The following is a 24,925-nucleotide window of genomic DNA, read 5'->3' as shown; positions in this document are numbered from 1 at the left end:
TTCACCAAATTCTTCAAGTAAAACATTTTTTAAGAACATGATATACCTGTGTTATGCATGGATGCTGATATTTCTGCCTTATATCATGAGCAAATCATATCTCAACATTCAAATGTTATATTTGCAATCTAGAGCCCCAGAGCACAATTTGTATGCATTTTGTTGTATATCTTTCCAAATTAAACCTTCCAAATAAAATTTAAACTTAAACATAGACTTTGGTAAAGTCTATTCCAAATTAGGCTGTGCCCTTGTTATAGATTTAAGTTCTAATAACATTTAATTTTCAAATTCTCTCTTTAAAAATATATGTAACAAGTACAAGAAAGCTAAACGTACATTGAAAAAACTGATGAAGTTTCTATGCAGGGAATTTCTTAATGGAGAGCTCCCATCTTCCTAGCATTTTAGTCGTAACATATTGATTGCTCTTTATAATAACGATGAATGAGAAATTTTTGAGGTAATATTTAAAGAATGAAATATGATTTGTCCTCTTTCAGTATAACTTAAAGCTAATTTTAGTAGATTAACTTTGTCCGTGTCAAGAGTCTTTGTGTTGTCAGAATTATTGAAGTCGTGCAATGATATCATCATCTGTTCATTTCATTACACTGCAAGCCATACATTACATTTATTTCGTTAAAATGGCGTGCTGTACAGACTGTTTTTAGTAAACTTATTTAGCTAATTACTTTTAGCTTCATTTTCAATTTCCTGTCTCGTTTTCAAATTTGAATGTGAAAACGGCTTAATGGCTTATTCTCTGGTAACAAAGCAATGAAACAAATGTGAACTTTATCAGGGGCGCAACTTGGTCAATAGGTTTAAGGGTGAAAAGGGTTTCTGCCCTGCAAAACTGAGGGGTCCTTTGCAGACCTCGTAGCAAAGGTTTGTCTATAAGTTACTGGTGAAAGCTTTACCAGTGTACATTTGTCTTTACCAAGGACAAACTTCTAAGCAATAAAGACAAACAAATTTAGCAAAAATACTATACTGTTAAAAAGACTGATTATTATTTATTAGGAAAAATAGGGAAAGGGGATGTCAAGCCAAAACTCTAGTGATAACGTTGGGGAGGGAAAGAAACGGTAACCTTTCTTTTCAGATTGCACATAGTTGTGAATGACAGAGGAAGATGTTGTTTTGAAAGAGAAAATTTATGTTCTGAACAGAAATGTGCAGTTTCCTGTCTCGAGAAGGCCATGTTTACGCATCCAAAATGAAAACATTGCAATGATTTACTGAATTAATGCAAATCAAAGAAAAATAATAGAATTATACGTGAATAAGTTAGTAATTAGATCAAACAAAATCGGCATCTTAACATTTTATTCTCTTTTTATTTCATACACTTTTAAAAAGTAACAGAAAAATTGATGAAAAATTCTTATTTAGTGCAAAGTGGGGGCCTTCAACCCCCTATTCCAATTTTTAAGAATTCTAGGGACATTTTTTGCTAAATGCCCAATTGTGTTTGAAAAGCAATGTAGGGTTACCCGAGAGAGATTCCACCAATAAAGGATTAATTACGGACTTGTAAGGATTTATTTGAGAACGGCTTCTGATGTAGGTATGTTGAATTTGAGAATCGCTGCTCTAACTAAACAACAGTAAACTGTTTTTAGCCTTGTTTTCACGCTGACAACAACAACAGCAACAGCAACAAAAATATTGGAGCAGTGAGTATTTACATAAAGTACTACAACTTGCGCGCGGCGAAACGGTTATGGACTCCACACTACACTGGTGAAGAATAAACTCCCTAAGTAATTATTACAATGGAGCTACCATCAAACCCAGAGGAGCCCACGTCCGTTATTCGAATAATGAAAGATTTTGATGAGTTCACGAAGAGTGGAAAGACAAGAAGATCTCAGTTATCAACAAGGTAATTTTATGGCATCATCGACAGAGACAACAAACAATCATAACCATTACATCATTACGACATCAAAATTTGTTACATACACTCCTCTCCCAAAAGTATTCAAACGGTCGGACAAAATTTTGGGCCTAATGCCATGTTAGTGGAAAAATGGTTATCTTTGTGCACTCATAAAAACACAAAATATGGATGAAGCTAAGCAAATGGTCATAAAGTTTTCACGCCAGGCAGGTCATTGAATATGATGAAATTGCACAGCAAGTGGGCTACACGAAGTCTACTATCCAAAGAATTTGCAATATATGTAAAAAAGCAGTTTTCTGGAGAAAAAATTGAGAACATGCAGGACAAAAAGTTTTCTAATAGGAACAAAGAATTGTAGCAGGGTTTGCGAAGAAACTTGTTTCTCAATTTTGAAGGAGTAAAAATAGCGAGTAACTTTGAAGTTTTGAGACAAAAATCGGCTCAAAAACTAAGTTAGGCATACTCTATCGAAATACGGAACTATAAATTGTGCCTTAAGAAGAAAGCTTGATTTTTCAGCAAATATTTGCACTCCCTGGCAAAACAGAGTTAAAGTTATGAAGGAACGACGTGTTGCTGACCGGGGCGATAATTTCTTCTTGAGCGAGTGTAGATTTAGTTCAAAAATGACTCTGAAGCCTTCTCAATCCGAAAAAACAACTGGAAAAGGAAATAATCAAAAGTTCTGGATTGCGTTAGGCCTAATGGCATCGCCATCTCTTTCTTCGGGAGTGTTTGTTTAACGCTGCATAGTATGTTGCCATCTTCCGAAAAAACCCCCAAAAGTGCCAGAAAAATTTATAATTATATAAATTAGCCTTTTTTCTTTCATTGAGACAACTCTCCATGTCACACAAGGATACAAACGATTTTTCTGCTGCCAGCTGAATCCTCACTCTTCCAGGGCCTTCTCAAAGTCCAGACCCCAAAGTAATTGAAAATGCTATAGCTTCTCTGGTTTTTTTTATAAAATATTCAACGAAAAGAGATCCTCCGAAAATCAAGCAGCAGTTAACTGGTAAAAACTTTGACATTTGTAACATTATTTCTCTCCATTTCATTGAAAATTTGCAGAAGTAATTTCCTGGCCATTTGCGGAGGTAATTTGTCTCATGAATATCCCCACCAAATATTGAAGTTATTTCATTGATAAAATGAATTATGGACTTCAAATTAAAAAATTGTGTAATTTAAACTTTGTTATATGATTGCCTGAAATTTTGAAGTGATTCCTATTGTCATTCTATAAATATAAGCAATTAACTTTTATTTTTTGTTTTCATCAACTTGACCTGACACCGTCGCAACATGCTTCCGTTTGAATACTTTTGGGAGGGGAGTGTATATTGATTATTATTGTCTGAGTTAATTGGAAGTTGACCATTAATACTTATTAGGGTTCAGCTGAAGTCCATTAAGAATTGTGCATTTGAAACAAAAATTTTCATATTTCATACTATCAAATAGTAATTTTAGCACCTTGGTCATAACCTAATAAGCAGAACACTGACTTTGGCCTGGACGTTAGCTATCTTCTCTGGTACCAGGGGCCCGAAAACTTGCATACTCTCACAGCTATGCTTGATTCCTTGCACCTGCACAGTACCAATTAAGCCATATATATAGTCATGAATATAGGAGTGCAATTGCTGGCAGCTCAGATGCCTACATTCCCTGGTCACAGCTGATAGTGTGCTGTTCCTTGCAGCTGTCACTTGCAGTTTTAGGGGGATCTACAAGCCCCTATGCTTATGATAGCCACAAGGAGACATGCATGCAAGTCCCAGGCCTACAGTCTGTTCCAGCCCCACAGTCTGTCCCAGCCCCACAGTCTGTCCCAGGCCCACAGTCTGTCCCAGGCCCACAGTCTGTCCCAGGCCCACAGTCTGCCCCAGGCCCACAGTCTGTCCCAGGCCCACAGTCTGTCCCAGGCCCACAGTCTGTCCCAGGCTCACAGTCACTAAAACCCTTGCTGGTAGCCATGCATAGCCGAAAACCTAGTGCATGTTTTCCAACCTGGCTCTGTTTTACAAATGGAATTAAATAATGCTTTGGTGCAGCTAAGTTCAAATATGGCACAGAAAAGGAAAAACATAGCATACTTAAGTATCCTTTTTTTACAACACTCCAAAGATTATAAACATTTGATAATGACTAAATTTAAGCACAAATTTATATCCAGATGGGTTATATCCAAAGTAATGTCAGAGGAAGAATTGCTAATCAATTTTTAAGCCAAATAATAAAGCTACAACAATTTTAAAACCATTGTGAAGTAAGTACAGTGATATTTTCATCTTAGGGTTTTGGAATAAATATGTGTACATAGACATTTAATCCATCATCTTTGTTTCATGAATTAAGATAAAGTCAAACCAAGGGACTGTGTTTGAAAGATTGTCAAGAGGACTCAATTTCCATTACTATCTTGAAAATCTTTCCTATTTTTCTGAGCTGTAGATTTTTATCTTTGAAAATTTGAAATTTAGCTACAATTTATTTTTTGGGCGTTTTATCAAGCTATTTCAAATATTCAGTTTAAGACCAGATTTTAGAAAACAATGCTTCAGGTATACAACTTTTTGTCTTTCCTCAAAAGCAAGACTAATTTTTTTTGTTCGATTTGGCTGATATTTTTTGTCCAAAAAATTATATTGGGTCTGAGCCCCATTATCATACTCATATTAGAGCAGACTCTTGAGTAATCAAATTTTTGAACAAAGGAAGATGTTTTCTTATTTTTTCTATCTTAGGAGCAACTTAGGAAGAGTCTCAGTGTTGGACTCATTGAAGTTTGATCTTGATGAAAGTAGCGATAAACCACCAAGAGAAAGGGAAATAAGTAAAGACAAAGAAGTTGAGCTTTTGACTGCAAAAGCAAAGGTTATTAATCTTGAGAAGCAGCTGAAAACATTTGAAACAGATAGAAAACGGGCAAGAATTGAGTATGAGAGAGAAATACTTGAAAAACAGAGAAAAGTCATGAAGGTTGAAGAAAACTACCATGACCTGCATAAAGAAATTGATTATGTCTTGGAGAAGGAAAAAAATGCCAGGGAAGAAGTAACAAATTTGAAGAAGAAGATTGAAGCATTAAATGACAAATACAACAAAGATGTTGATGAAGTGAGGAAAGAAAACATGAAATATAAAAAGGAAATTGAAGAGGTAAAACTATTTAATGATAGAAAACCATAATAGAGATGTGATTGGTTTCAACAATTTAAATTTGTGAAAATTCTTTTAAATTTAGTAGCTAGGTTTTATTGATATTATTGGGAAATGAAAATTAAAATTCTCAATAAAATTTCTCAGTAATGTGCTAGAGATACCTAGCTGCAACTTAAGCTTTTGACAGTCTTGGGATTTCGCACCCTCCCCCCCTCCCCCCCCACTTCAATGTTGATATCTCTGCTATCAAAGTACATATGCACCCATTTTGAATGGCAGGGGGGTAGATCTTTGGCTATAAGTGCTTGCTTGACCATCAGATGACAGTGTGACAACAGTCTGTTTCAAAATTATAATCTGTAGTATAATTGAATACCCCATAAACATCCTATTCAAGTGCAGAATTTAAAAAAGGTTGTATTTATTTATTTTGTTTTTGTTATATCAGTTTGATAAAAGACAATTAATTTTTTTACTTTGACTTATAAGCTTGCAAGGAGTACTGGTGGCAAGCTTGCAAAAACCAAAAACCAATCAAATCCATAAATTAAAAATCAGTTTCTTACCCTTTATTTTTTATTTTCATCTGAGTAGTATTTTCTGTTTCTCATTGCCTGATGTGAGGGATTTTAAGCAAATTGTACTCTAGTTTAATGCATTATGTGCAATCTTGAAATGAAATCTATTGAAAATCAAAGAATAGATTTTCAAAGTATTCCAAACATCTAGTTCAAATTATCTTTACTGTTTTATGAATTGCTGTCTCATTCTTTTGTCTTGATTAGTTCAAGGAATATCACAGAAGAGAGGTTAATGCCCTTCTTGACCGAACAAATGAGTAAGTGTTTCAAAGTTTGATAAATCGGCAAAGAATTGTTTTCTATCAAAACTTTAACTTAATTGCTGGTATGAAAGGATGAGGATCAAGTTATGAAAAAGATTATTTGTTATCTAGAGTTAGTTTTGCTTTTATTTTAGATCAAAAGGAACAAAAATTTGTTCTTTTGATTTGAAGTTTCATTCTCATATGAAAGTTTGAAGTAAAAATCAAGATCCTCATTTTACATGTTTTTCAAGAATTTCTACAAACTCAGTCGTAAACTAAGTTTGAAAATTTGATTAAGTTTTAACATTTGCCTGTTATTAAAAAGGTTTAAATTTTACTTTATTTGTATTGCTAGAAATGAAGTCATCTACTATAAAAACAAAATGGAGGATTTCAAAGCTCAGTTAGAGCTTCTTCAAAGGTAAGTTTAAACTCTCATTTTGTTATTTTCATGGAAATTCTTCAAATGTTTACATGCAGGGTTTGCCGATAAGTTTGCTATGCTAGCAAACAAAGTCCCTTTCTTTTTCCTTTTCAAAAACACAAGTTTATAAGATTTAATTGAATTTTTAGTAATCTTTATTTTCTTTTTATAATAAAACTCAGCCTATTTTTTATTAAAAGGCTTGAACACCTAGATAAACAAATTTTTGCCTATTGCCTTGCTGTGTTGCGATCTAAAACTGCCAACTAAAACATGTGGTCTGTCTCACAGCCTTTCTGTCACTCAACTTTGTAAATTTTTGTCTTGTGTCAACTTGCAGTTGTGTATTTTTGTCATTGAAGATAAACAAATTTGCTTGTGAGAAGAATAGTAAGACTAAGGTTGTTTTATTATTTTCATTCAAATTTGCAAAGTATTCTCTAAACATATATATTGTACCATACAAACCCGTTTTTGTCAAAATTTTTGCAGCAAATTATCAAGGCATGCAGATGTTATGAAAGAAAATGAGAAACTATCAGATAGAGTGAGGCATGCAGAGCACAAATGGAAGGTATGCTAATAAGTATTGTAGGTCCATTTTAGAAAGTCAAAAAACCACCATTTCTTGCACTTTTAGGGAATTGTTCTTGTATCATCTGCCTGGAAGTTTCATTGGAGTTTCTAGTGGGTGAGGTGGGTATGTTCTTGGCTTCAATAGCATTTTTTCTGTGGGATGTTTTAGGCGCAAAAATAATAAATAATCCTTGAAAAACTGCTGCCTTAAGATACCAACATTGACTTATTTTTCTAGCTATTGATTTAAGGACATTTTTATGTGGTTTTGAGATACTTAATCTAAGATTCTTAGAAAAGATTGTATTAAATTCTGCTTTTTCCTACAATATCTGTGGACATGAATCTTTCTCCAGGATAACTATTGGTAACATTGAAGGAAGGAGACTTGTTCTCTGTTGCTGAATACTTGTAAATATGCAGCAGTCATTTTCTTCTTGTGAATGGCTCCCAAACCAAAGCAACAGAGAATTTAATTAATTGATCACGAGCTTTATACCTGACAGTTATTATCCAAAAGTTATATGTAATTTGAAATATTAAACTGTAACACTCTGTGCTTTGTCTGTTATTCTAGCTATCACTTGTAATCAAGTCAGTAGTGAATTTTTATGATTATTTTATTTAGTCAGCAGAGGAAAAGATTTTACAACATGAGGAAGCATTTGTTGTGGCAAAGACAATGCAAAATCAGCTAGTTAAACTTAATGAGTTGCGCAGACAAAATGATAAATACAAAGAAGAAAACAAGCTTCTCAAGTAAGATGCTTCCTGATTTAGTTAACCCAACCAAAGTGTATAGCCATTACTTCACCTAGCAATCATTTATCTAAGGATAGTCTTGATATACAGCCATTCTCAGTTTTTTTTCTCACAAGCTTTAAATGGGTGTTTGCATTCAAAGCAGGGGTTTAAAAAATCTTTTGTTGAAAATTGTGCAGCTAATCAGACAAAGTAAAAAAAATTTCAAGGCCACGCCCTTTTTACTGTCAGAAAACGCCCCTTTAACAACAAGGGACGCCAATTTTACACTTAGCAAATGCCCATGACTACCTTTTGGTTACCCCCCCCCCCAACATTTTCTCGTCTAATTTAGACAAATGACAAACTGACCCTATCGAGATCTCAGGTGACGTGTCTCCCCCATCCCTGCCCTGTTCTTGATGTCTCCTATTCATTACGCCACAGGCAAGTCAACAAATCCATAAGTGTCTTTATTTCTTTAGGGACACTAGAGACAATGCTGTACTTCTTCAAGAAAAATATGATGCAATGAAAGGCAAATATGATGCTGCAGTAGAAAAAATAAATAGTTTGTCAGTTATAGAAGTCGAGAATGAGGTAGGTTTTAATGACGTTTCATATAATTCTTACTTCTTTATGCGTACCTTTACAATCCCGGACAATGTTGAGACAAAATGCAATTTCTGCAAGTCAGCCCTTTAAATTTGAATCCCCCCCCCCGAATCAATGTTGAATTTGTAGTTCTATCATTTCTCCTTCAAAATAATGCATTCAACATTGAATTGGAGGAGGGGGAAATGTTATTTTTGAAAGTAAAGTGAAAATATAAGCTTTCCTTGATAAGTCTCAACCATTTTTGTCCGGGATTTTAGTCTATCATAAATATCCTCATTCTCCTTATTGTCTCAGTTGAGGTGCTTTCGTACTTCAAATGAGATTGTCATGGCATTGTCAAAAGGAAAGAATTTTTTAGCTACCAACTATTGTTAGTAATTTCCAGAATAGTCTGTTGACTGTCGTAGAACAGAGACAAAGGGTGAGAATTACTGAGTTCTTTAAAGCTATTTTCACTTAATTTATCAACACTGACTAAGTTCATATTTTGAAGTGTTTAAAAGTAAATATATATTTGAACAGTTTTTTCGCAGTACAGAACTTGAAAATGGCTTTGAAAAAGCAAGCATTTTACAGCATATTGGCTAAAAGCATTTGGCTCATATGTTGTAAAATGTTTGCTTTTTTCAAAGCCATTTTCAAATATATTTTTTATTTGTATCTATATCTTTCTTTAATTAACAGGAGCTTAAAAAGAAAATTAAAAGATGGGAAATTGAAGATCCAAGTGGAGCAAAGAAAGCAATGTATGCATGAATATTTGTGTTACATCTCTTCTTTTAAGATGTCAAAACTCCACGGGGATAATTATATCTTAAACTGAATTTGTCATTTTTTCACAGCAAGTGAGGGTGAACATAATGAACTCTCTTCAAATCGGCACGATAATCTTTATGAAGTCATCTAGTTAGAATTTCATATTTTTTATTTTATTGTTTTCTTTTTCACTGGATTGTCTGTTCAAATATCAAGTAATGCCAAAAACTACTTTGGTTTAAATGTAGTACTTCATTAAGTATCAAATACAAAGTGAATTAAACATTCTTCTGTACTAAGGCGTCACGCTTTCAATCTTTATCTCATTAGTCACATTTCACATAGGTTTTCAAACGATTTAACCTAAAATATTCGTATCATTAGGTCACCGTTAGAACTAACGAGGATGATATCAGATTTACAGAAAAGCCAACTGTCGATGATGGAGAAGCAAGGCGATCTGCAAGCAAGGTACCTGGTTTTCTCATTATAGTTTTACGAATACCTTTATAAAGAAAATATTAAGAAAGTGCATCAGAAAGAGTCTTGGCTCCATTTTCAAGGGTTGCATACACATGGCTAGTACTCGAGTAGACAGAAAGTACCACTGTTCTTTTGCCAAGGGCAAAAGCAGTCCACTTTTTAGTCTGGTGATTCTTGAAATCACCTATGGTGACGTAGTGACGAACTCACAACGATCCATTTTTAGAATATGAACCACATTTGACTGTTTTTGATAATGCATCTCAACGTTGTGTACACAAATTTGGTCATTGTCAAGGATTGAATTGAACAATTGTAATAGGTGCATATGATAACATAAGTATGAAGATTCATGCGGTATTGTGTGTATAGTAGAGCTGTTGTGACGTAATTTTTATGGGCGTATTGTGCTTATGATAACGTTGGTAGTGAGTTCCTAAACCATGTGATATTGAGCTAAAAAGAGAGAAGAAATACGATTACACTATAGACTAACGATTTGTGAAATCAATTAGGTTGCCAGGTATAAAATGTTTATAAAGAATCTCTCAAAATAATAATTAGAATTTCTTATTTGAAATCGCGTACGTAAACAAGAGATGGCGAAGGTTTTTCATTAATCTTGAGGCTGACATGTCGATCCAAATATGAACGAAACTCGTGGTTGCGACAAAGAATGACTGTCCTTACGTATTTTATTAGTTTTAGTACCAATCATGTATGTTTATGTAGATTCTTTTTGTTCTTCTAGTGTTGCGATCAAAGATAACGCCCTCCAGAATGTAACCCAGAAGTATAGTGATTTGAAAGATCAGTTTCTGGAATTACAGGTATGTGTCCAAGTTTATGCTTCTGCAGAAGCTCGTCTGTTGAAGGCAAAGTCTTGGTTATGTATGTTTTCAATGCATTTGAGAGCTGTTTATTAAAAGGAGATAAACATGGGCCTGGTACTAAAACCAGCTTTTTTGTCAAGACATCAAGATTTTCTCAACTTGTATTTTGTTTGTATACTCGCTACGTAATATGGGTAGTGTTGCCTGGAAATGTCAGTATTCGCGGTGTAGAGACAAGATATCTATGTAGAAAATTTCTATTTTCTCAAAAGGAGAAGGAAAGACAAGAAAGTGAGAAATGCCAACGACTTCAAAGAAGACTTTTGCTGGTGACGGCGGTCAGTTTTTTTTCTCAGTTCTATCTTTCTACGTCATTCATATTTCTCAAATTTCAAGCTATTATTAACGTTCCAAGCTACTGAAAATGTGAATAGATATTGACTTTTGCAATATTTGCTACTTCAAACGCAGTTAAAAATTTGTGCGCTCTCAGCCTAGCTGCAAAGTGCTTTTAAGCATATACGTGTAAGCAAACTCCTTGCTTGTATATAACTCACTTCCTTTTCGCCTGTTTTTATAAAAAATGCAGTCTTTCTGACTAAATTTGTGAATTAAAAAGTATTTATTAATTTTCAGGATCGGGATGGTATCAGAAGAATTCTGAACAATTATGACACAGAGATATCGCCAAATCATTCGCAGCAACTACAAGCTAGAGTGCAAGAGGTAAAAGCAAAAAAATTTGCATCAAATTGCACATTATTTAATACTTGTGAAACATTTGGATTTGGAGCAGAACTGTGAATGTTAAGTGTATGGTTTGAAAAAGTAGCATAATTGCTGGTTTGTGGAGAAGTCAGGGTCGTGATAATGTTAGCAGGGATTCTTGCCTTTTAAAGCTCACGCATGAATATCTAAGAAGTTGTTAGTGATTTCAGAGAAGTTTTGAAAGATCTCAGATCAGAAGGTGATTTCTTGCTGAATGTGGTGTTGAGACTGCAAAGTATTTCAGCTGGGATGGGATTTTTTCCCCGAAGCTGTTTCATTGAATGAGCTAATTAAAATTCTGTGAAACGAAAAGCTTATAAACAGATATAGCTTAAAGTGATAAAAGTCTAAAACAGTTCTGTTACGAAATATTTGCTCAGGCACAATAACTGTCAGCCGATTCGTGACAGAATGGAGTCGAAAGCAAGAGGCTATTTTGTGGAATACACTCTTTTTTTGCAAGAACACACTTAATAAGGACACCAAGGCTCGATTTACGCGAAAAATTAAAACAGATGAAAAATCAGAAAAAGAAAAAATGCTTTAGAAAATTTTCTTTTTTGTAAACAATGCGTATTTTCTCTCTTGTAAACAGAGTTTTTCATCTACTAAAAATCTCATGCAAAACTGTTATTTACTGGTCTTAGAAGCAATTTATAGCAACTTGATGTTTTAGAATGGCAATGTAAAAATAAGGAAAGTATTAAGAATACCTGGGACTCATATTATATAGGAAATATGAACATCGTGCCTCGGCAAATAGTATCTGGTTCCTATAAAGGAGAATACAATGCAGCACCTCTTTAAGATAGAATGCCATGAGCATCTAGTAACTTGTATCGGAGAGGAGGCGCTTCGTTGGAGACAAGACATCTTTTTCTAGCTGGTTATTATATCCAAGGAACTGCTTCTGTGTACTTCATAGTAATGGTTCAATGGCAACAAAATATGATAGAAAGGACTTTAGCATGCAATTGTGAGGTAAATAGTTCAGTATCGGGGAATAACTACCATCTTGTAACATCGTGGAGCAAATAGAGGTACTTGAGGCACAACTGTCTAGGCCCCATTTATCTGCGCAAGTGCGCGAGCGGCATTCGCAGGCACAAAAGTTCATTCTAAGGAATTTATGCAGGCACATTTCTGAATCGATTTTAATTTACCTTTATTGTATTACAGTCATGCTTTCTTTAAACATCTTTCTTGGTACTGAACTTGAACAGTAATATAGAATAAAGTAGTAGTTGCAAGTCTTTATTACTAAAATGACAGAAGGTCCTTACTCTAAAGGCGCCATTTGACTCTCAAAATCAAGTTGTCTGTTTGTCTCTTTCCCTCTATTATATCTTGGTGAAAGAGATCACTCGCAATTATTGTATCGATTTTTCTCAGGTATTATGTTATGACTTATAAAACTTATTCGTGGATAATAGGGTGAAGAAAGCACACTTCCTTTGAGTTAGAGTTTTTAAGGTTTTGAATCTGAGAGCTATCGATTTCTGATTTAGTTGAGCAAATTTTCATTGTATACCTCCAAATAATTCATCAAAAACAAACATTTTCGACAATTTGTGACAACACAAACAAGCCTCTACTTCTTCAATTTTTGGAGTGAAAGCATTTTGATATTAAAATAATCAAATCTTACAAGCATGATAAACTCAAAGCTAAAAAACGGAGTATCTTTTGTAAAATACTATTTATAATAAGATATTTCAACGAAGTAATTGGGAATAGAATCTTTCATGGCTATTTTTCATATCTTCGAAATGAGAAAATGACGAAATTCTTGCAAACTTTGCCAACAAAGCGAAAGCAAAATCCTAAAGTTCACAAACCTTGAAAGAAGATGTTTTAAACAAAACTGTTACATTTAAAGTAAAGCGTTTAAGATATCGAAAGACGTTTGTACTGAAGATGTCTTTATTTGTCTTTATTTGATGTCTTTATTTGATGAGATTGATAACACCGATAGGGCTACTTGACAACCCAAAACAACCTGTAGATAGAAACTGAATCATTTCCTTCTTTATTTACACAATATAACGCTAGTAGCTTTTATTATGCCATTTGTTCAGTTTTACATGTAGCTCGTGATGATATTGATATGGTATCTGCTTTTGACAAACGTAAGTTGGTGTAACAGTGCTGAGCGTAGCAGAGAGGTTCTCCATTTATCAATATCTGACTATAAATCGCATCCTTTTTTACATGCAGGCACATTTTTACTCGGCTTTGCACTCGCAGGCACAAAATATTATTAATGAGCCTTGCAACTGTCTGTTTGGGGGTATTTGTTGAGTGTGACAGAGTCCACTGTAGCTCGGTCTTTTATTTTAAGTACTTGTTTTTATGCCTGCTTCATTTCGTTTTAACTTGCCAAAGCTGCCCAAAGACCCATTGTGGCTCACGGTGGACCGCGTTCACGACAATGTTCACTATGAATTTCAGTACATTATTTCAGTACATTAAATGAATCTTTTGAAAATTATATATACGATATCTTGATGTTAGATAATGCAAATGTTGTCTTTTTGAATTTTAATCAGCATCTTTTATCTTTCTGATTTGATTTCTGTTCTGCAGTGTAAGATATGTTTGTATTCGATGTTCATGAATGTTTGATATTGAAGCACTGTTAACATTTTATTTTGAGTTTGTCAAGGTGGAATGGTTTGTTAAGGAGAAACAGGCCAATCACATGAATAGAATGGCTTTTCTCACCAAAGATACGATTAAGTACTTGATGATTTTTAATCGCGAAAGGCAAATTTTTTCCTTGTTAATCGAAAATTCTGAACCATTCTGTCGAGTATTAATTTTAATTTCTTGAATCTTAGGCAGAAGACCGCTTGACTGCAGCTAATGAACTGATTAATACAATGGAGGTATTGCCTATTTCAATTTATTTTCCATATCTTCATGTAAAACCTTGAACTTCCCAACTAGCTGTATAGAATAAACTGTACTATATTTTTTTGTTTTACGTTAACTCTGTAAGGAGGGTTTTATAATTTGAAGTCAGTTATTTTTCTGTTTTCCAGGATATTTGTCCATGTATTTTATGAGAAGTGAAACCGGTTGAGAGGAACTTCCAGTTACCAATAATAAAAATTATTGCAAAATAAAGAACGTCTTGACATTTTAAGGAACTTTAAGAGAAGATGAGATAAGATAAGAAAAGATAAGATAAGATAAGATAAAATACGATAAGATAAGTAAGTGGAAAGGTTGTCTGTAGAATTAATTAGAAGGTTTTATTGTTTCATTACTTCCAGACTGAGAGTGATGAGTTGAAAAAAGAGATGAAGTCAGATCGTCTACTCCTTGTCAAAGTAAGTAGTGATATGTTAATTTTGAAGGCTAACGTTTTTTATTATTCCACTTGGCAGATGTTTGATGAATTTTTGCCTTATCGTTTTCCCATTGCAGATGATGGTCATCGGTGACAAGTTTATCTTCATTCAAAAGTTATTCAATAATATCTTTATTCAAATATCTGTGCTATCTTTATCGTGAAATATCGTGGGAAACGAAGTACGCGATTCAAAGCCATGCTTTAATTGGTTCAAATATGATACGTCTCTACACCTAGCAACTAATAATTTTTGCTTACCCAATCGGATTGTTTGCATTTGGCCATTTAGCCAATCACATGCTTCTATTCATATGATGGTTATTTTAAAGGCAGTGCTGTGGGGTTTCCCCGATCTTTGGGGTTTTCCTGAACTTACCATTTTACCGATCATTAGACCAGAGTAAGGGACTTCGCTGCGGTTGAGATATGCGAGCCACAAATTGGTTAGCAAAGGGAATACAATTAAAAAGTTTCAAAAATTTTCAGCGAAGAGAGACAATTTTTTTAATTGAATACGATAACTATGATATTGGAATTATTAAACATCAGTTCCTAATCTATCATATTTATGGAGTCAAGTATCGCTTTCGTGTTTGCCTGGTTTTATACCAAAACTTTCATTTTATAACCTGATGGCATAGCAATCATAGAAGTTTATATGATGTTGACAAGGATCATCTAAAATGGAATGTACCCCGAAGTCAACGAACAGATATGGTCGATGTTAAAAGGTCAATACAAGACATTTTCAGCTAACAATACAAGACACAGCCTCCCCTCCTGTAACGCACATCTACCTTTTTACATTAAAATAAACTTGAGGGTTCAGAGTTATTGGCCGTTGCGGATAGGTGTCCGTTGTTTGGAGGTTTTTTTCTGCAAGTCTTCAACAGTAGGAATAGAATTGTGGGACAATGTATTTGATCGTTTTTTGAAGATGTCCGTTCTAGAGTGGTATCTGTAAATGGAGGATTCATTTTATTCAAAAAATAATTGACAGACGAAAAAAACAATGGCAGGCTAATCCCTTGCTCCGCTTCTTTGCTCTTCAGACTTTGAATCCTTCTGAGTAAAGATTCTTTTTTAGCTTCAAGCAGAAGTCAGTGACTTGAAAAGTCGCTCAGTTGCTGCAGACAAAGATTATTCCGATGTCAACGCTTTAAAGTAAGTTTTGCCTTACTCTATTGAATCCTGGTCTTGCTCTAAACTTATAAGTATCAATCCAAACTTTTCGAACTAATCTTCTCGTTCCTTTTTTCTATTACCAAGCATCCTGCCTTGTCAAGCTCCCTTTGTCCTTTTCTGTTTCAGCTACATATCCTCGTAGTATGAGTTAGTAGGCAAGATACATTTTAGTTGTCTTTTTAACTTATCTTGTTCTCCCATTGCAATGCATTGTTGATTGAGGCATTTTCGCACTGACCATACGTCCAATCATAGTCAAAAGCAGTTTTGGTATCGACAGATATGAGTTTGTGCCAAGTTATGGCATTAGCTCGTTTCACCAAGCACTCTTTAATCAGTTTGTTGTTATGCTAACGTGATATTCGATGCAAAGAGCTACAAAAACTATCAGAACATGGGATCTTCCCAGAAAGTTTTCAGATTTGACAGAGCTAATTTATAATGCATCAATCATGTTTAAAAATAATTATACTGTGAGTTGTTACAGCAAGGAATAATTATGGCTCTGGGAACTTTCAACCAAAAAAAAACTCGACCTAAGCTCAAAATTCCTTCTGAATACTGTGTTTTCCATTTTATGCCAAACTCTGTGATTCAATGTTTCATCTGACACAGAATTTCTCACCCATTTTATACATTCATTGTACGAACAATCTTTTCAAGCCGTGTGATTTTTACAGTAATTATCCCAATATTTGGCTTTACCGTCAGAACCTTCATAGTTGTGCATTTTTTGTTTGTTTCAAATATCGGTTATTATTTATTGATGCTTCTTCGGCAGAAATCAGATTGCGGCGCTGAAAAAGGAAAATGAAAGTTTGCGTGAAAAAGTTGATATTCTAGAACTAAGAATCGAGAAAAGACATTTACAGGTATGTTTTGTTTGTCTGTTTGGGTTTGCAGTAATTTCTTTGTTTACATTAACTGGCTCATGCTAAAAAATGTGATGAAATATAAATAATTTGTTATTTTGTTACTAGACTTTGCTTTGAAAAAAAATTTTTCACTGAAGCAAGTTCATTTGAATGAAAAAGACTGTGATTTTTTACGATATTTCAAGGTACATCTGGCAATTAAATGTTAGTTCTATGGTAAAATTAAGGTACGATAGCTGTTCCCAAAATTTCTTTTCTCGAAGTTATCATACTTATTGTAATGAATGACCTAAAAATTCTGATCGAAATATACAAATTCCTCTCCACTGCTTCAATTTGTTTTGCTGTAGGGTGATTTCGATCCGACGAAAACCAAAGTCGTTCATTTTGCTGGAAACCCCGTCGCCCTCTCTCTTAAGCTTCATGGCCAAGAGTTGGAAAACCTCAGAGACGAGAACGAAGAACTGCGCAGGAGAATCAAAGTATTAGAGCAAGGCACGGTAACTCAGCCTGCGCAGTTAGGTAATGCGCATGGCTCTGATGAAAAAGCCATACAAGGTGAGAGGAATCAAAAGACATTACATCTTATTAAGCAAGTGATTGGCGGACATGAAGAATCCGGAGAGGTATCATGTTTTGCTAGATGTCATATTTTTAGGAGAGCGTTCCCTGACCCTAGACGAGCTGTGATTCGTTGATGCAGTCAAAGAACTCCTTGCCGTGTATGACACGAGGTTAATTGAATGATCTGAACCGGATTCTTCACCTTCGCCCAAGTGATTTCTTTGTTGACTACGAGCCATGAGCTGGCTAATTTGTTATTGACGATTATTGTTTTAACTCAATGTAAGACATTTCCATTTTCATACATCTAGAGCTGAAAACAGAACTCAAAAGCGCAAACTTGCAGAACCAGCGACTAAAAGAGGTGTGTATGTTGTGCTTATCATTCTAATATTGTATTCTTGCTATGCAAATGCTTCTGATTTAAAAGATTGTGAAAAGATGCACTCTAAACGAATGTTTGCTGCAGCATACTAAAATTAAATCAAATTGAAGCATAGATTAATACCCCTAACTTATAGCCACTTTAGTAAAAACCACTTATTCTGTACCAAAGTTCTCATCCGGTTTTTTCATTTTGCTTATATTAATACTCGACTCTTTGACTTACGCGTTACTCAGATTTCGTCTACATGTTTCAGTCATCGACCGATTTGACTTGATGCAAAGCTCTCCGTATATTTTATGAAAGTTGCTGTTGTAAACTCAGATTTATTTGCAAATGATCCTGGGACATGAATCTGCATTGCTTTATATTGACAGTGGTTCCGGTGTCCACAGGACAGTGATCCGTGTTCAGGAAAGATTAGGTATTTTCTACGACAAAAAATGCATAGAAAAAAGGAAATTACAAATCACTGGGTCTTGTAAACAGGTTGCTAAATTGATGGTCAACATAAACAAATGATATGGTTCTGCTGAATTTCTTGTTCTTTTTAAGAGTTCAGCTTTTTTATGTCGATTCAAGAAGATAAGTTTCATTCGGAGATAGTTCTGTGATTGAGAATTTCATATGTGCATTGACTGGGTGTTTTTAGGTTACATTTACAAATTCTGATTTCTTAAGCTCAATGTATGTACTGTTAACATGCAAAGCTTGATGCCAAACAGGGAGAATTAAGGCGAATTCTAGAAAAATGCATTTAATTATTTAAAACAGAGTGATGATATAAGCATTGTGCTAGAAATAAAAGTTTAAGGGTTGAATATGCTTCCAAGAAATGGATTGTATGGCAACGCAGCATGTGTGCGTTTAGTGGAAATGTAGAGTCGGGATTGTCAAACCCTGTACTTTATGCTTATGCGATCTTTTTACTTATGAATTGAACTTGCTATTTTCACGCTCATTTGTTCTAACCCCTCTTGATATTTTTTAATATCAGTAAAGTTATGAATCGTCTTGACACAAATATCATATATGTATATGTATATGTTAATCAAGAACATTGTTATATGTCTAACGCAGCTCAACCCTGACCTGATATGTTTTGCATTTTAGGTGTTCGCAAATTCGGTTCAAGACTTCCGTGAGAGCTGTTATCAGCTGTTTGGTTACAAAAATGACATGATTGGAACAAAACGGTTTAAACTTCGCTCAATGTACGCAGAACAAGAGAACGACTACTTTATTTTTCAGGTATCTTGACTTTACACGATTGTTTGAAATAGTCAGTTTCATTTTGTTGTTAATTCTGTCTTGTTTGCGGAGAGTCAAAGTGCTTGTGGACCCAAGACCGTTTACAAGATGGTCAACGAACATAGCTAGTGCTACAAGGTCTGTTATACAGAAAGTTGAGACAGAAACTATCGTTGTTGTCGACGTGTGGTGGATTATATTCATCGTTATTAGGACATACGGTTAGAAAAGCATACACAAGGATAAAATGTTTTAGCGCAGCTTGAATTTTTGGCAGCCTTGGGTTGGCTGATTTAGACCCGAGTTTTAATTGATGTTTTCTTATAAACAAAACCATGATACTTTAAAGCGGACCTAATTTGAAGGCAGACTGTCCTATGGTGCTCAACTTTATTTTCACATAAGTGAAATTAACGCACTGTTGAGCTTGGTCGATTATTAAACGATTTAAAGCAATCAGATATAACTTTGATTCCAGAGCATTCGTTCATTAGCAAACTTAAAATCTTTCATTGGCCATATCTCAACCGATTTTTTACATATTTGGCAAATTTTGCATATTTGAAAGTATTTCATGGTGATATTTTATGTTATATGGTTGAAAATCAAAAACTCTAGAAATAGGTTTCTGGTGGCGTCACACTTTAGAATTCTATTGCTAAAATATGCCTTAAGCTCTTCCCAACTCACCATTATGCAATAAATCAGCTTACCGTGGACAAGCCACCGATTTGCAGACATCTTCTCGAAAGCACTAATATAACTGACTCTTTTGTCCTCTCTGTTGATGGTTTCAAAGAGTGTCTTGTATAACTCAGGTTGAAGAGTACTGTTTTAAAACCATCTTGGAATTTCGCTTAAGAGGAATCCTAACTGGGAGGGAAGCTTTTCAAATGCGTGTTTGTTGCACAGTGCTAATGAGTAGCAAATACACTGCATCAAAGCACAATTTGGAGAAGCATCCCAAACTCTCGACCACACAGAATTATGCTGTCCTTCCATTGATGACGCACCATCACTCCCAAATCCAATGCAATCTTCTAATTTCAAGCCGATATTTTCTAGACTGGATTTTAACGTGTTGAAAATATCTTCACCTGCTCCACTAGTGATTGGAATCAGCGTTAGAAATGCTGTTTTAATATTTTCCTCTTTTTTGCTGTAATAGCGAACAGCTATGCACAGATATTTTCGGCAATAGATATTCATCGATTCTTCAATCATGATGCACAACTTCTTTCCCGCAATATCTTTGCACAATTCTTTGTACAGTGCTGTCGATATAAGGCTGCTGCATTTGGCTCGATGAAGTTTAATATTCTCCAATTGGCTGCCATACCAAAAATAATTTCCCCAATATGGTCTATGGACTGGATAGCACAGTGGCATGTAACTGCCGCAGCAAACTGCACTTCGATTTTCTTCAAGGTCTCGTCTTCCTTTCTTGAAATCAAAGTTATTTTTCTGTTACACTCTGAAAAAGGCAAAAATCAGGAAATTTGGCCTGAAAAAGGCCAATCTGGCAACCCTGAATGAAAGATTGGTCAGCTTGCTGAAATTGCACTGTCATTGTGTATCTTCAAGAGACTAAGGGAACTTTTTCTGCCTAGTGGTTTGATATGCAGTCTCGATGACATATTAGTTGATTTTAAGCTGACTTTCAAGATAGCCAGGCATTGTGATTCCATCAACTCACGATTAGTTAGTAAACTTTAATGTTAATGTTAAAATGATTTGTCTTGCCCTTTCAGATGACAAAAGAGCACCAAATGGAAATGATTGAGACCGAATTTTCACTCCAATGGAAAGAAGTGATGAAGGATTACCTGTCACGTGGACAATCCATTCCAGCATTTTTAAGCAGTGTTACACTGAACCTTTTTAGCAAACAGACTGAAATTATTGACACATCGCTGGCTTGTAGGGTGTGACATTTATGCTCTGCTGGAGCAAACATCTTGTTAAAAATGGTCCTGAAACTGGTATTTGTAAGCTCCATATATGCTCGGATTTTGCACATCACAAGGTGTTGATTAAGGAAGGAGTTAGCTGGAAAACAAAGTTTAAAATTTTGAAGTGTTTCTCCTAATTTTGTCACATGATATTTCCTTAACATCTTGCATATTTGGGAAATTTTGTGACAACATTTCCAATATATATAGCGACATAATGCTACAGCTTGGGAAATTTGTGCCATTCCGTCTGTCAATGTTGAATGACAATGTGGTCATGTCATCAGAGCATTTTCTGCAAAACCTTGTGTCCTGCAGTAGCCCCTATCAGCAGTGAGGAGAAATTTTCATCCACTTTACAGTGAGTATCTATTAAGCAAGTTTTAAAATTTTGAGTAAATTTTTGCATGCTTTAAACATCGATATTAAGTTTTGAACATATATAACAACATACATCAAGTTGTTAATTTTTTATTTATGAATATGTAACTTTTCATTCATTTTTGTGTTTATCGAAACTCTTTTTCAACTGTATACACACATTTGCATACATAAGTTGTGTGAGTGCAGAATTCTGTACAGTAGGCATACAGATTAATGATGTTGATTCGTAGCTTATATAATCAAAACTTACTAAATCATCATCATGAAGTTTTTTTTATTTCTAATGCCAAACACTTTTTTATATTGCTGATTCGCAGGAACTTGTTCCACAATATGATTGAGTTACACCTTCATTATACAGCCGTGTAAACTTCTTTTTACTTAATTTCAAATTTGTATTAAGGAAACATTTCTTTTATGATGACAGAAAATTGAATTTTCACTGTGATTAACAACTGAGAGTGAAGTTTCAGGTGGGACAATTTCGGAGTTCAAATCCCTTAAAAATCAATGATGCAAGCAAATTAAAAAATTGTGTCTGGACTAAAAGTATGGTTGTAAATCCTAATCTGAGCTCAAGATAGTTAAACAATAAAGTTTGAAATAATTTCCAAAATGTGGCAGTAAAATTTTAATTGGTGTATTGGTATGGTGATTGCCTCCAGTCCTTGCATCAGAAGGATACAAGAAGGATACAAGATTCACATTGCTTTTATAAATAATCATTATGTGACAGACATCTGAATCTATTAAGATCTTTGAGATCCTTTGGCTGACCAAGGGTTTTTATGTGATTTGAAAGAACTTTATATCTGACATCCACCATTTTTAACCCAAACAACAAAGTACCAAAGTGATAACCTCACAAACATTTACTTTTAGAATTTTTGATTTTTAACCCTGTTACCTGAAAGAGCATCAAGAGATACCTCTAAGTATGCAAAATCAGTTAAAGGTATTACGGATTGGCTGATATATGGCCACATGAGCACAGGCTCTTGCCTCATCAAACCTCTGTAATTTGGTCTTGGTTTCTAACTTTATGAACCTGGCCAGAGTAACAGTAATCCTTTAGCAAACTTGAAATCTAGAAATCTAACTGATTTTTCCTATTGAGGATTATTTTATGACATTCTTTCAGATTATGTGGTCAAAGTCTTCAATGTTCTATTCAGCTGGGACAAATATATTTTGTCCTTTGTAGACCTTACCTTAAGGCCTCAAATATGTGACAACTTTTACACAAAAAATTATGGAAAATCAAATTTTGTCCAAATATGCCGAAAACTATTTCTGGATGGCTAGTTGGGTGGTAAATGTGTCATACTTTATTTGCATTTTGTCTCAACATTCTTGTCCAGGATTGTAGCCTACATCACTATCATTTAATCTTTTAAACCTTGAATGAAACAAGCTGAAAACAATAAAAACCAAAAATTATAGAAACGGTTCCTTGAAATATTGCAAATTAAATGTTTCAGAAAAGTAGATAGCCTTGATGTATTCAAATTCAGGTTTAATAATAATTTTGCTGGACCAACAGAGAAAAGTAACAAAAGGTCTTGCCAAATTCAACAAACCAAATGGCTGCATCCAAACTAAAAGTGTGCTACCAATAGACATCTGAGATTCTTGATGTACAGTCAACTTACAAAAAATACAAATCTTGATTATCAAATTCAACTACTAGCCATTAGAGAACAAAATATATCTACATTTTTGCTGCATTTACACAGGACAACTACCAAATAGAACCATTCAAAAATGGGTACGGTTAGGGCATTTCAACGGGGCCTGCGAGAACCATTTCAAATTGAACTGCTAGTCACACCCAAACGAGTAAGCTTAGCTAAGTGATCCCATTTAGAACTGATTCCACAAGGCTCACCAATTATCCATAAATCTTTGTACGACATAAAAAGGCAGCCTGTCCTAGATCTTGGTACAATGGGCCACAAGCTTTTTGAACTATATCAGTTTAGGACAAAGCTATGTTTACAAACAACAAACACTAAACTATTATTGTTAAAAGACTTATAATATTATGTAGAACGCACCTTTTAAAAACATTATTTAAATAACATGATATCATACAGTTTTTTGGCCTAATACTACTTTGTATGATTAGATACTGAACATATAAAAGTTTTCATTTCTTTCAAAGTCTTAAAAAAATCAGTCTCAATTGAATACAATTGACCACAATCTAGAGAATGCCAGAAACCTTTCAAGAACTTGGCCAACCAAAATTCCTCCCAGTTTTCTTATACAGTTCATCATTGAATGGCTTATAGTAACTCTGCAAAATATGTATTGTTTCTGTATCAATTTTTGGATGAGTTCTTCCTTTGGTGTTCCCCAAACACATGGTTCTAGCTTTTCCATTTCCATTTGTTTTCTGGATGCAATAAAACTTCTTTGTATTGTTATACCAGAAGCTGTCTTTGGTAATAGAAACTGAAACATTGAGGAATTTCTGAACTCCTTCAAGCTCTGTCCATGGTTCACTGACAAATCTTTCTGCACTAACAAAATAAAATCTACTTATATCAAAATACTTTAACCATTCATTCAGGTGCTCTATATAGCGTCCAGTTTTTATAATAGTGGCACCATCATTAACCTCTTTCTTCTTCTTACCTTTTTTAAATACTTTTGATTCAAAAGAATTCTTTTTGACATTCCTCTCTTTTTTCCTTACCAAACCCTGAGTATAATCAGAAATAGCCCTTTCAACTGGGTCCCTTAATATCACTAAAAACTTAGTTTTTAGGAGAAACTTTTCACACATGTCTTTTACTCTCTTTGGTGCTGATTTTGTGACAAAGTAAGCTGGTGTCTTTTCCATGGTTATCTCATCTGTGAAACTAGGAGGCATTTGAACTCTGTACCAATTGTAACCTTTGTCATAATAATTGTCGAAGAAATGTACCTCTTTTCCACAAGTTCTGATTTCTGGATTCACTTTTAGATGCTGTAAAAGAGCACGAGTACCTGCTTTCTTTGAACCAATTATTATGGCATTTGGCAGTCTTGACTTATACTTTCCTCTTGTTAAAACCTTTTCACCGTAAGTAATCTTCTTCTTTTGTCCCTTCCTCTTTTTTTTCTTTGCCTTCTCACCATTGAATCTCTTTCTAGAAATAGCAAGTTTCCCAAATAGTTGTCCTCCATCCCATATATCCTTTGCAAGGACATGCTCATTTTGGTCATCGAATGGCGAGCCGATTGAATCTAAGGTAACAACATTCCTTTTATCACTCACTTGCAGTAAATGCTTTATGCTTGCTGGGATGTCATAAACAAACATCATGAAGATGAATGATACGATCACAAGGAAAACAAATAGAACAACAAAGCGTTTCCTTCCCCACTCCATAGTGTGCCGCACTGTTGTTGGCTTCTTTCCACTTACGGTGATGCCAGCTTAGGCCATGAGCCAGAAAACTGCAATACGGAGCCTAGAGAGTTCCCATATGTTTCATCAATACTTGGAATAATTCAATTAAAATTTTTATACAATTATTTGAACTATAAATTTATAGTCATACAAAGTAACTTATTAATTTGTTTCCAACCGCTTGTCGTGTTTGCAACTCTGAAATTGCGGTTGTTGCTGTCATGCTGCTGCGCAGAAGATTTCAAGTTTTTATTTCCAATGAAGCGCTGGAGGCGCTAGATTTCTAACTCGGGTCATGCTGCGTATAGCCGAGTGAGGCAAATTTGTTTACTTCCGCCTTTTTAATAGTGGCAAAAACGTGCTGCAATAGGGTTCAGTATGAAAAATTGCTTGTTTTAATGAACGATTTTCTCGTGGCTCATAACTATTTCAGTGCCTTTCCTGATGCAAGTAGTTAGAGGAA

At 34.6% G+C, this 24,925-nt stretch overlaps 2 protein-coding genes across 2 annotated transcripts; one reads left to right on the top strand and one right to left on the bottom strand.

Moving 5' to 3' along the window:
- Positions 1–1,699: 1,699 nt before the first annotated feature.
- LOC135692091 (mitotic spindle assembly checkpoint protein MAD1) lies at positions 1,700–21,322 on the top strand. The gene is made up of 20 exons (XM_065210123.2): positions 1,700–1,891; positions 4,666–5,080; positions 5,869–5,921; positions 6,265–6,330; positions 6,826–6,907; positions 7,538–7,668; positions 8,136–8,250; positions 8,953–9,014; positions 9,409–9,495; positions 10,259–10,337; positions 10,613–10,678; positions 10,977–11,066; positions 13,949–13,996; positions 14,387–14,443; positions 15,554–15,630; positions 16,433–16,523; positions 16,877–17,084; positions 17,402–17,454; positions 18,589–18,726; positions 20,478–21,322. The coding sequence occupies exons 1-20, from the start codon at positions 1,782–1,784 to the stop codon at positions 20,655–20,657; spliced, it is 2,208 nt and encodes a 735-aa protein (XP_065066195.1). The 5' UTR covers positions 1,700–1,781; the 3' UTR covers positions 20,658–21,322.
- Positions 20,472–24,690, bottom strand: LOC135692099 (heparan sulfate glucosamine 3-O-sulfotransferase 6). The gene has a single exon (XM_065210135.2). It carries the CDS (start codon positions 24,439–24,441, stop codon positions 23,290–23,292), a length of 1,152 nt encoding a protein of 383 aa, XP_065066207.1. The 5' UTR covers positions 24,442–24,690; the 3' UTR covers positions 20,472–23,289.
- Positions 24,691–24,925: the final 235 nt, after the last annotated feature.

The sequence above is a fragment of the Rhopilema esculentum genome, chromosome 13 (genome assembly GCF_057945365.1).
Source record: "Rhopilema esculentum isolate cy_ngs chromosome 13, ASM5794536v1, whole genome shotgun sequence".
Classification (NCBI taxonomy): domain Eukaryota; kingdom Metazoa; phylum Cnidaria; class Scyphozoa; order Rhizostomeae; family Rhizostomatidae; genus Rhopilema; species Rhopilema esculentum.
This window is presented reverse-complemented; position numbering and strand designations above follow the sequence as displayed.

What these genes read in the sequence shown, in the direction of transcription:
- LOC135692091 (XM_065210123.2), top strand. Translation starts at nt 1,782, where the DNA reads ATGGAGCTACCATCAAACCCAGAGGAGCCCACGTCCGTTATTCGAATA. An exon ending in TACAAGCTAGAGTGCAAGAG is followed by an intron (nt 11,067 to 13,948) that starts GTAAAAGCAAAA and finishes CTTGAATCTTAG; the next exon opens with GCAGAAGACCGCTTGACTGC. An exon ending in AACTGATTAATACAATGGAG is followed by an intron (nt 13,997 to 14,386) that starts GTATTGCCTATT and finishes CATTACTTCCAG; the next exon opens with ACTGAGAGTGATGAGTTGAA.
- LOC135692099 (XM_065210135.2), bottom strand. Translation starts at nt 24,441, where the DNA reads ATGGAGTGGGGAAGGAAACGCTTTGTTGTTCTATTTGTTTTCCTTGTG.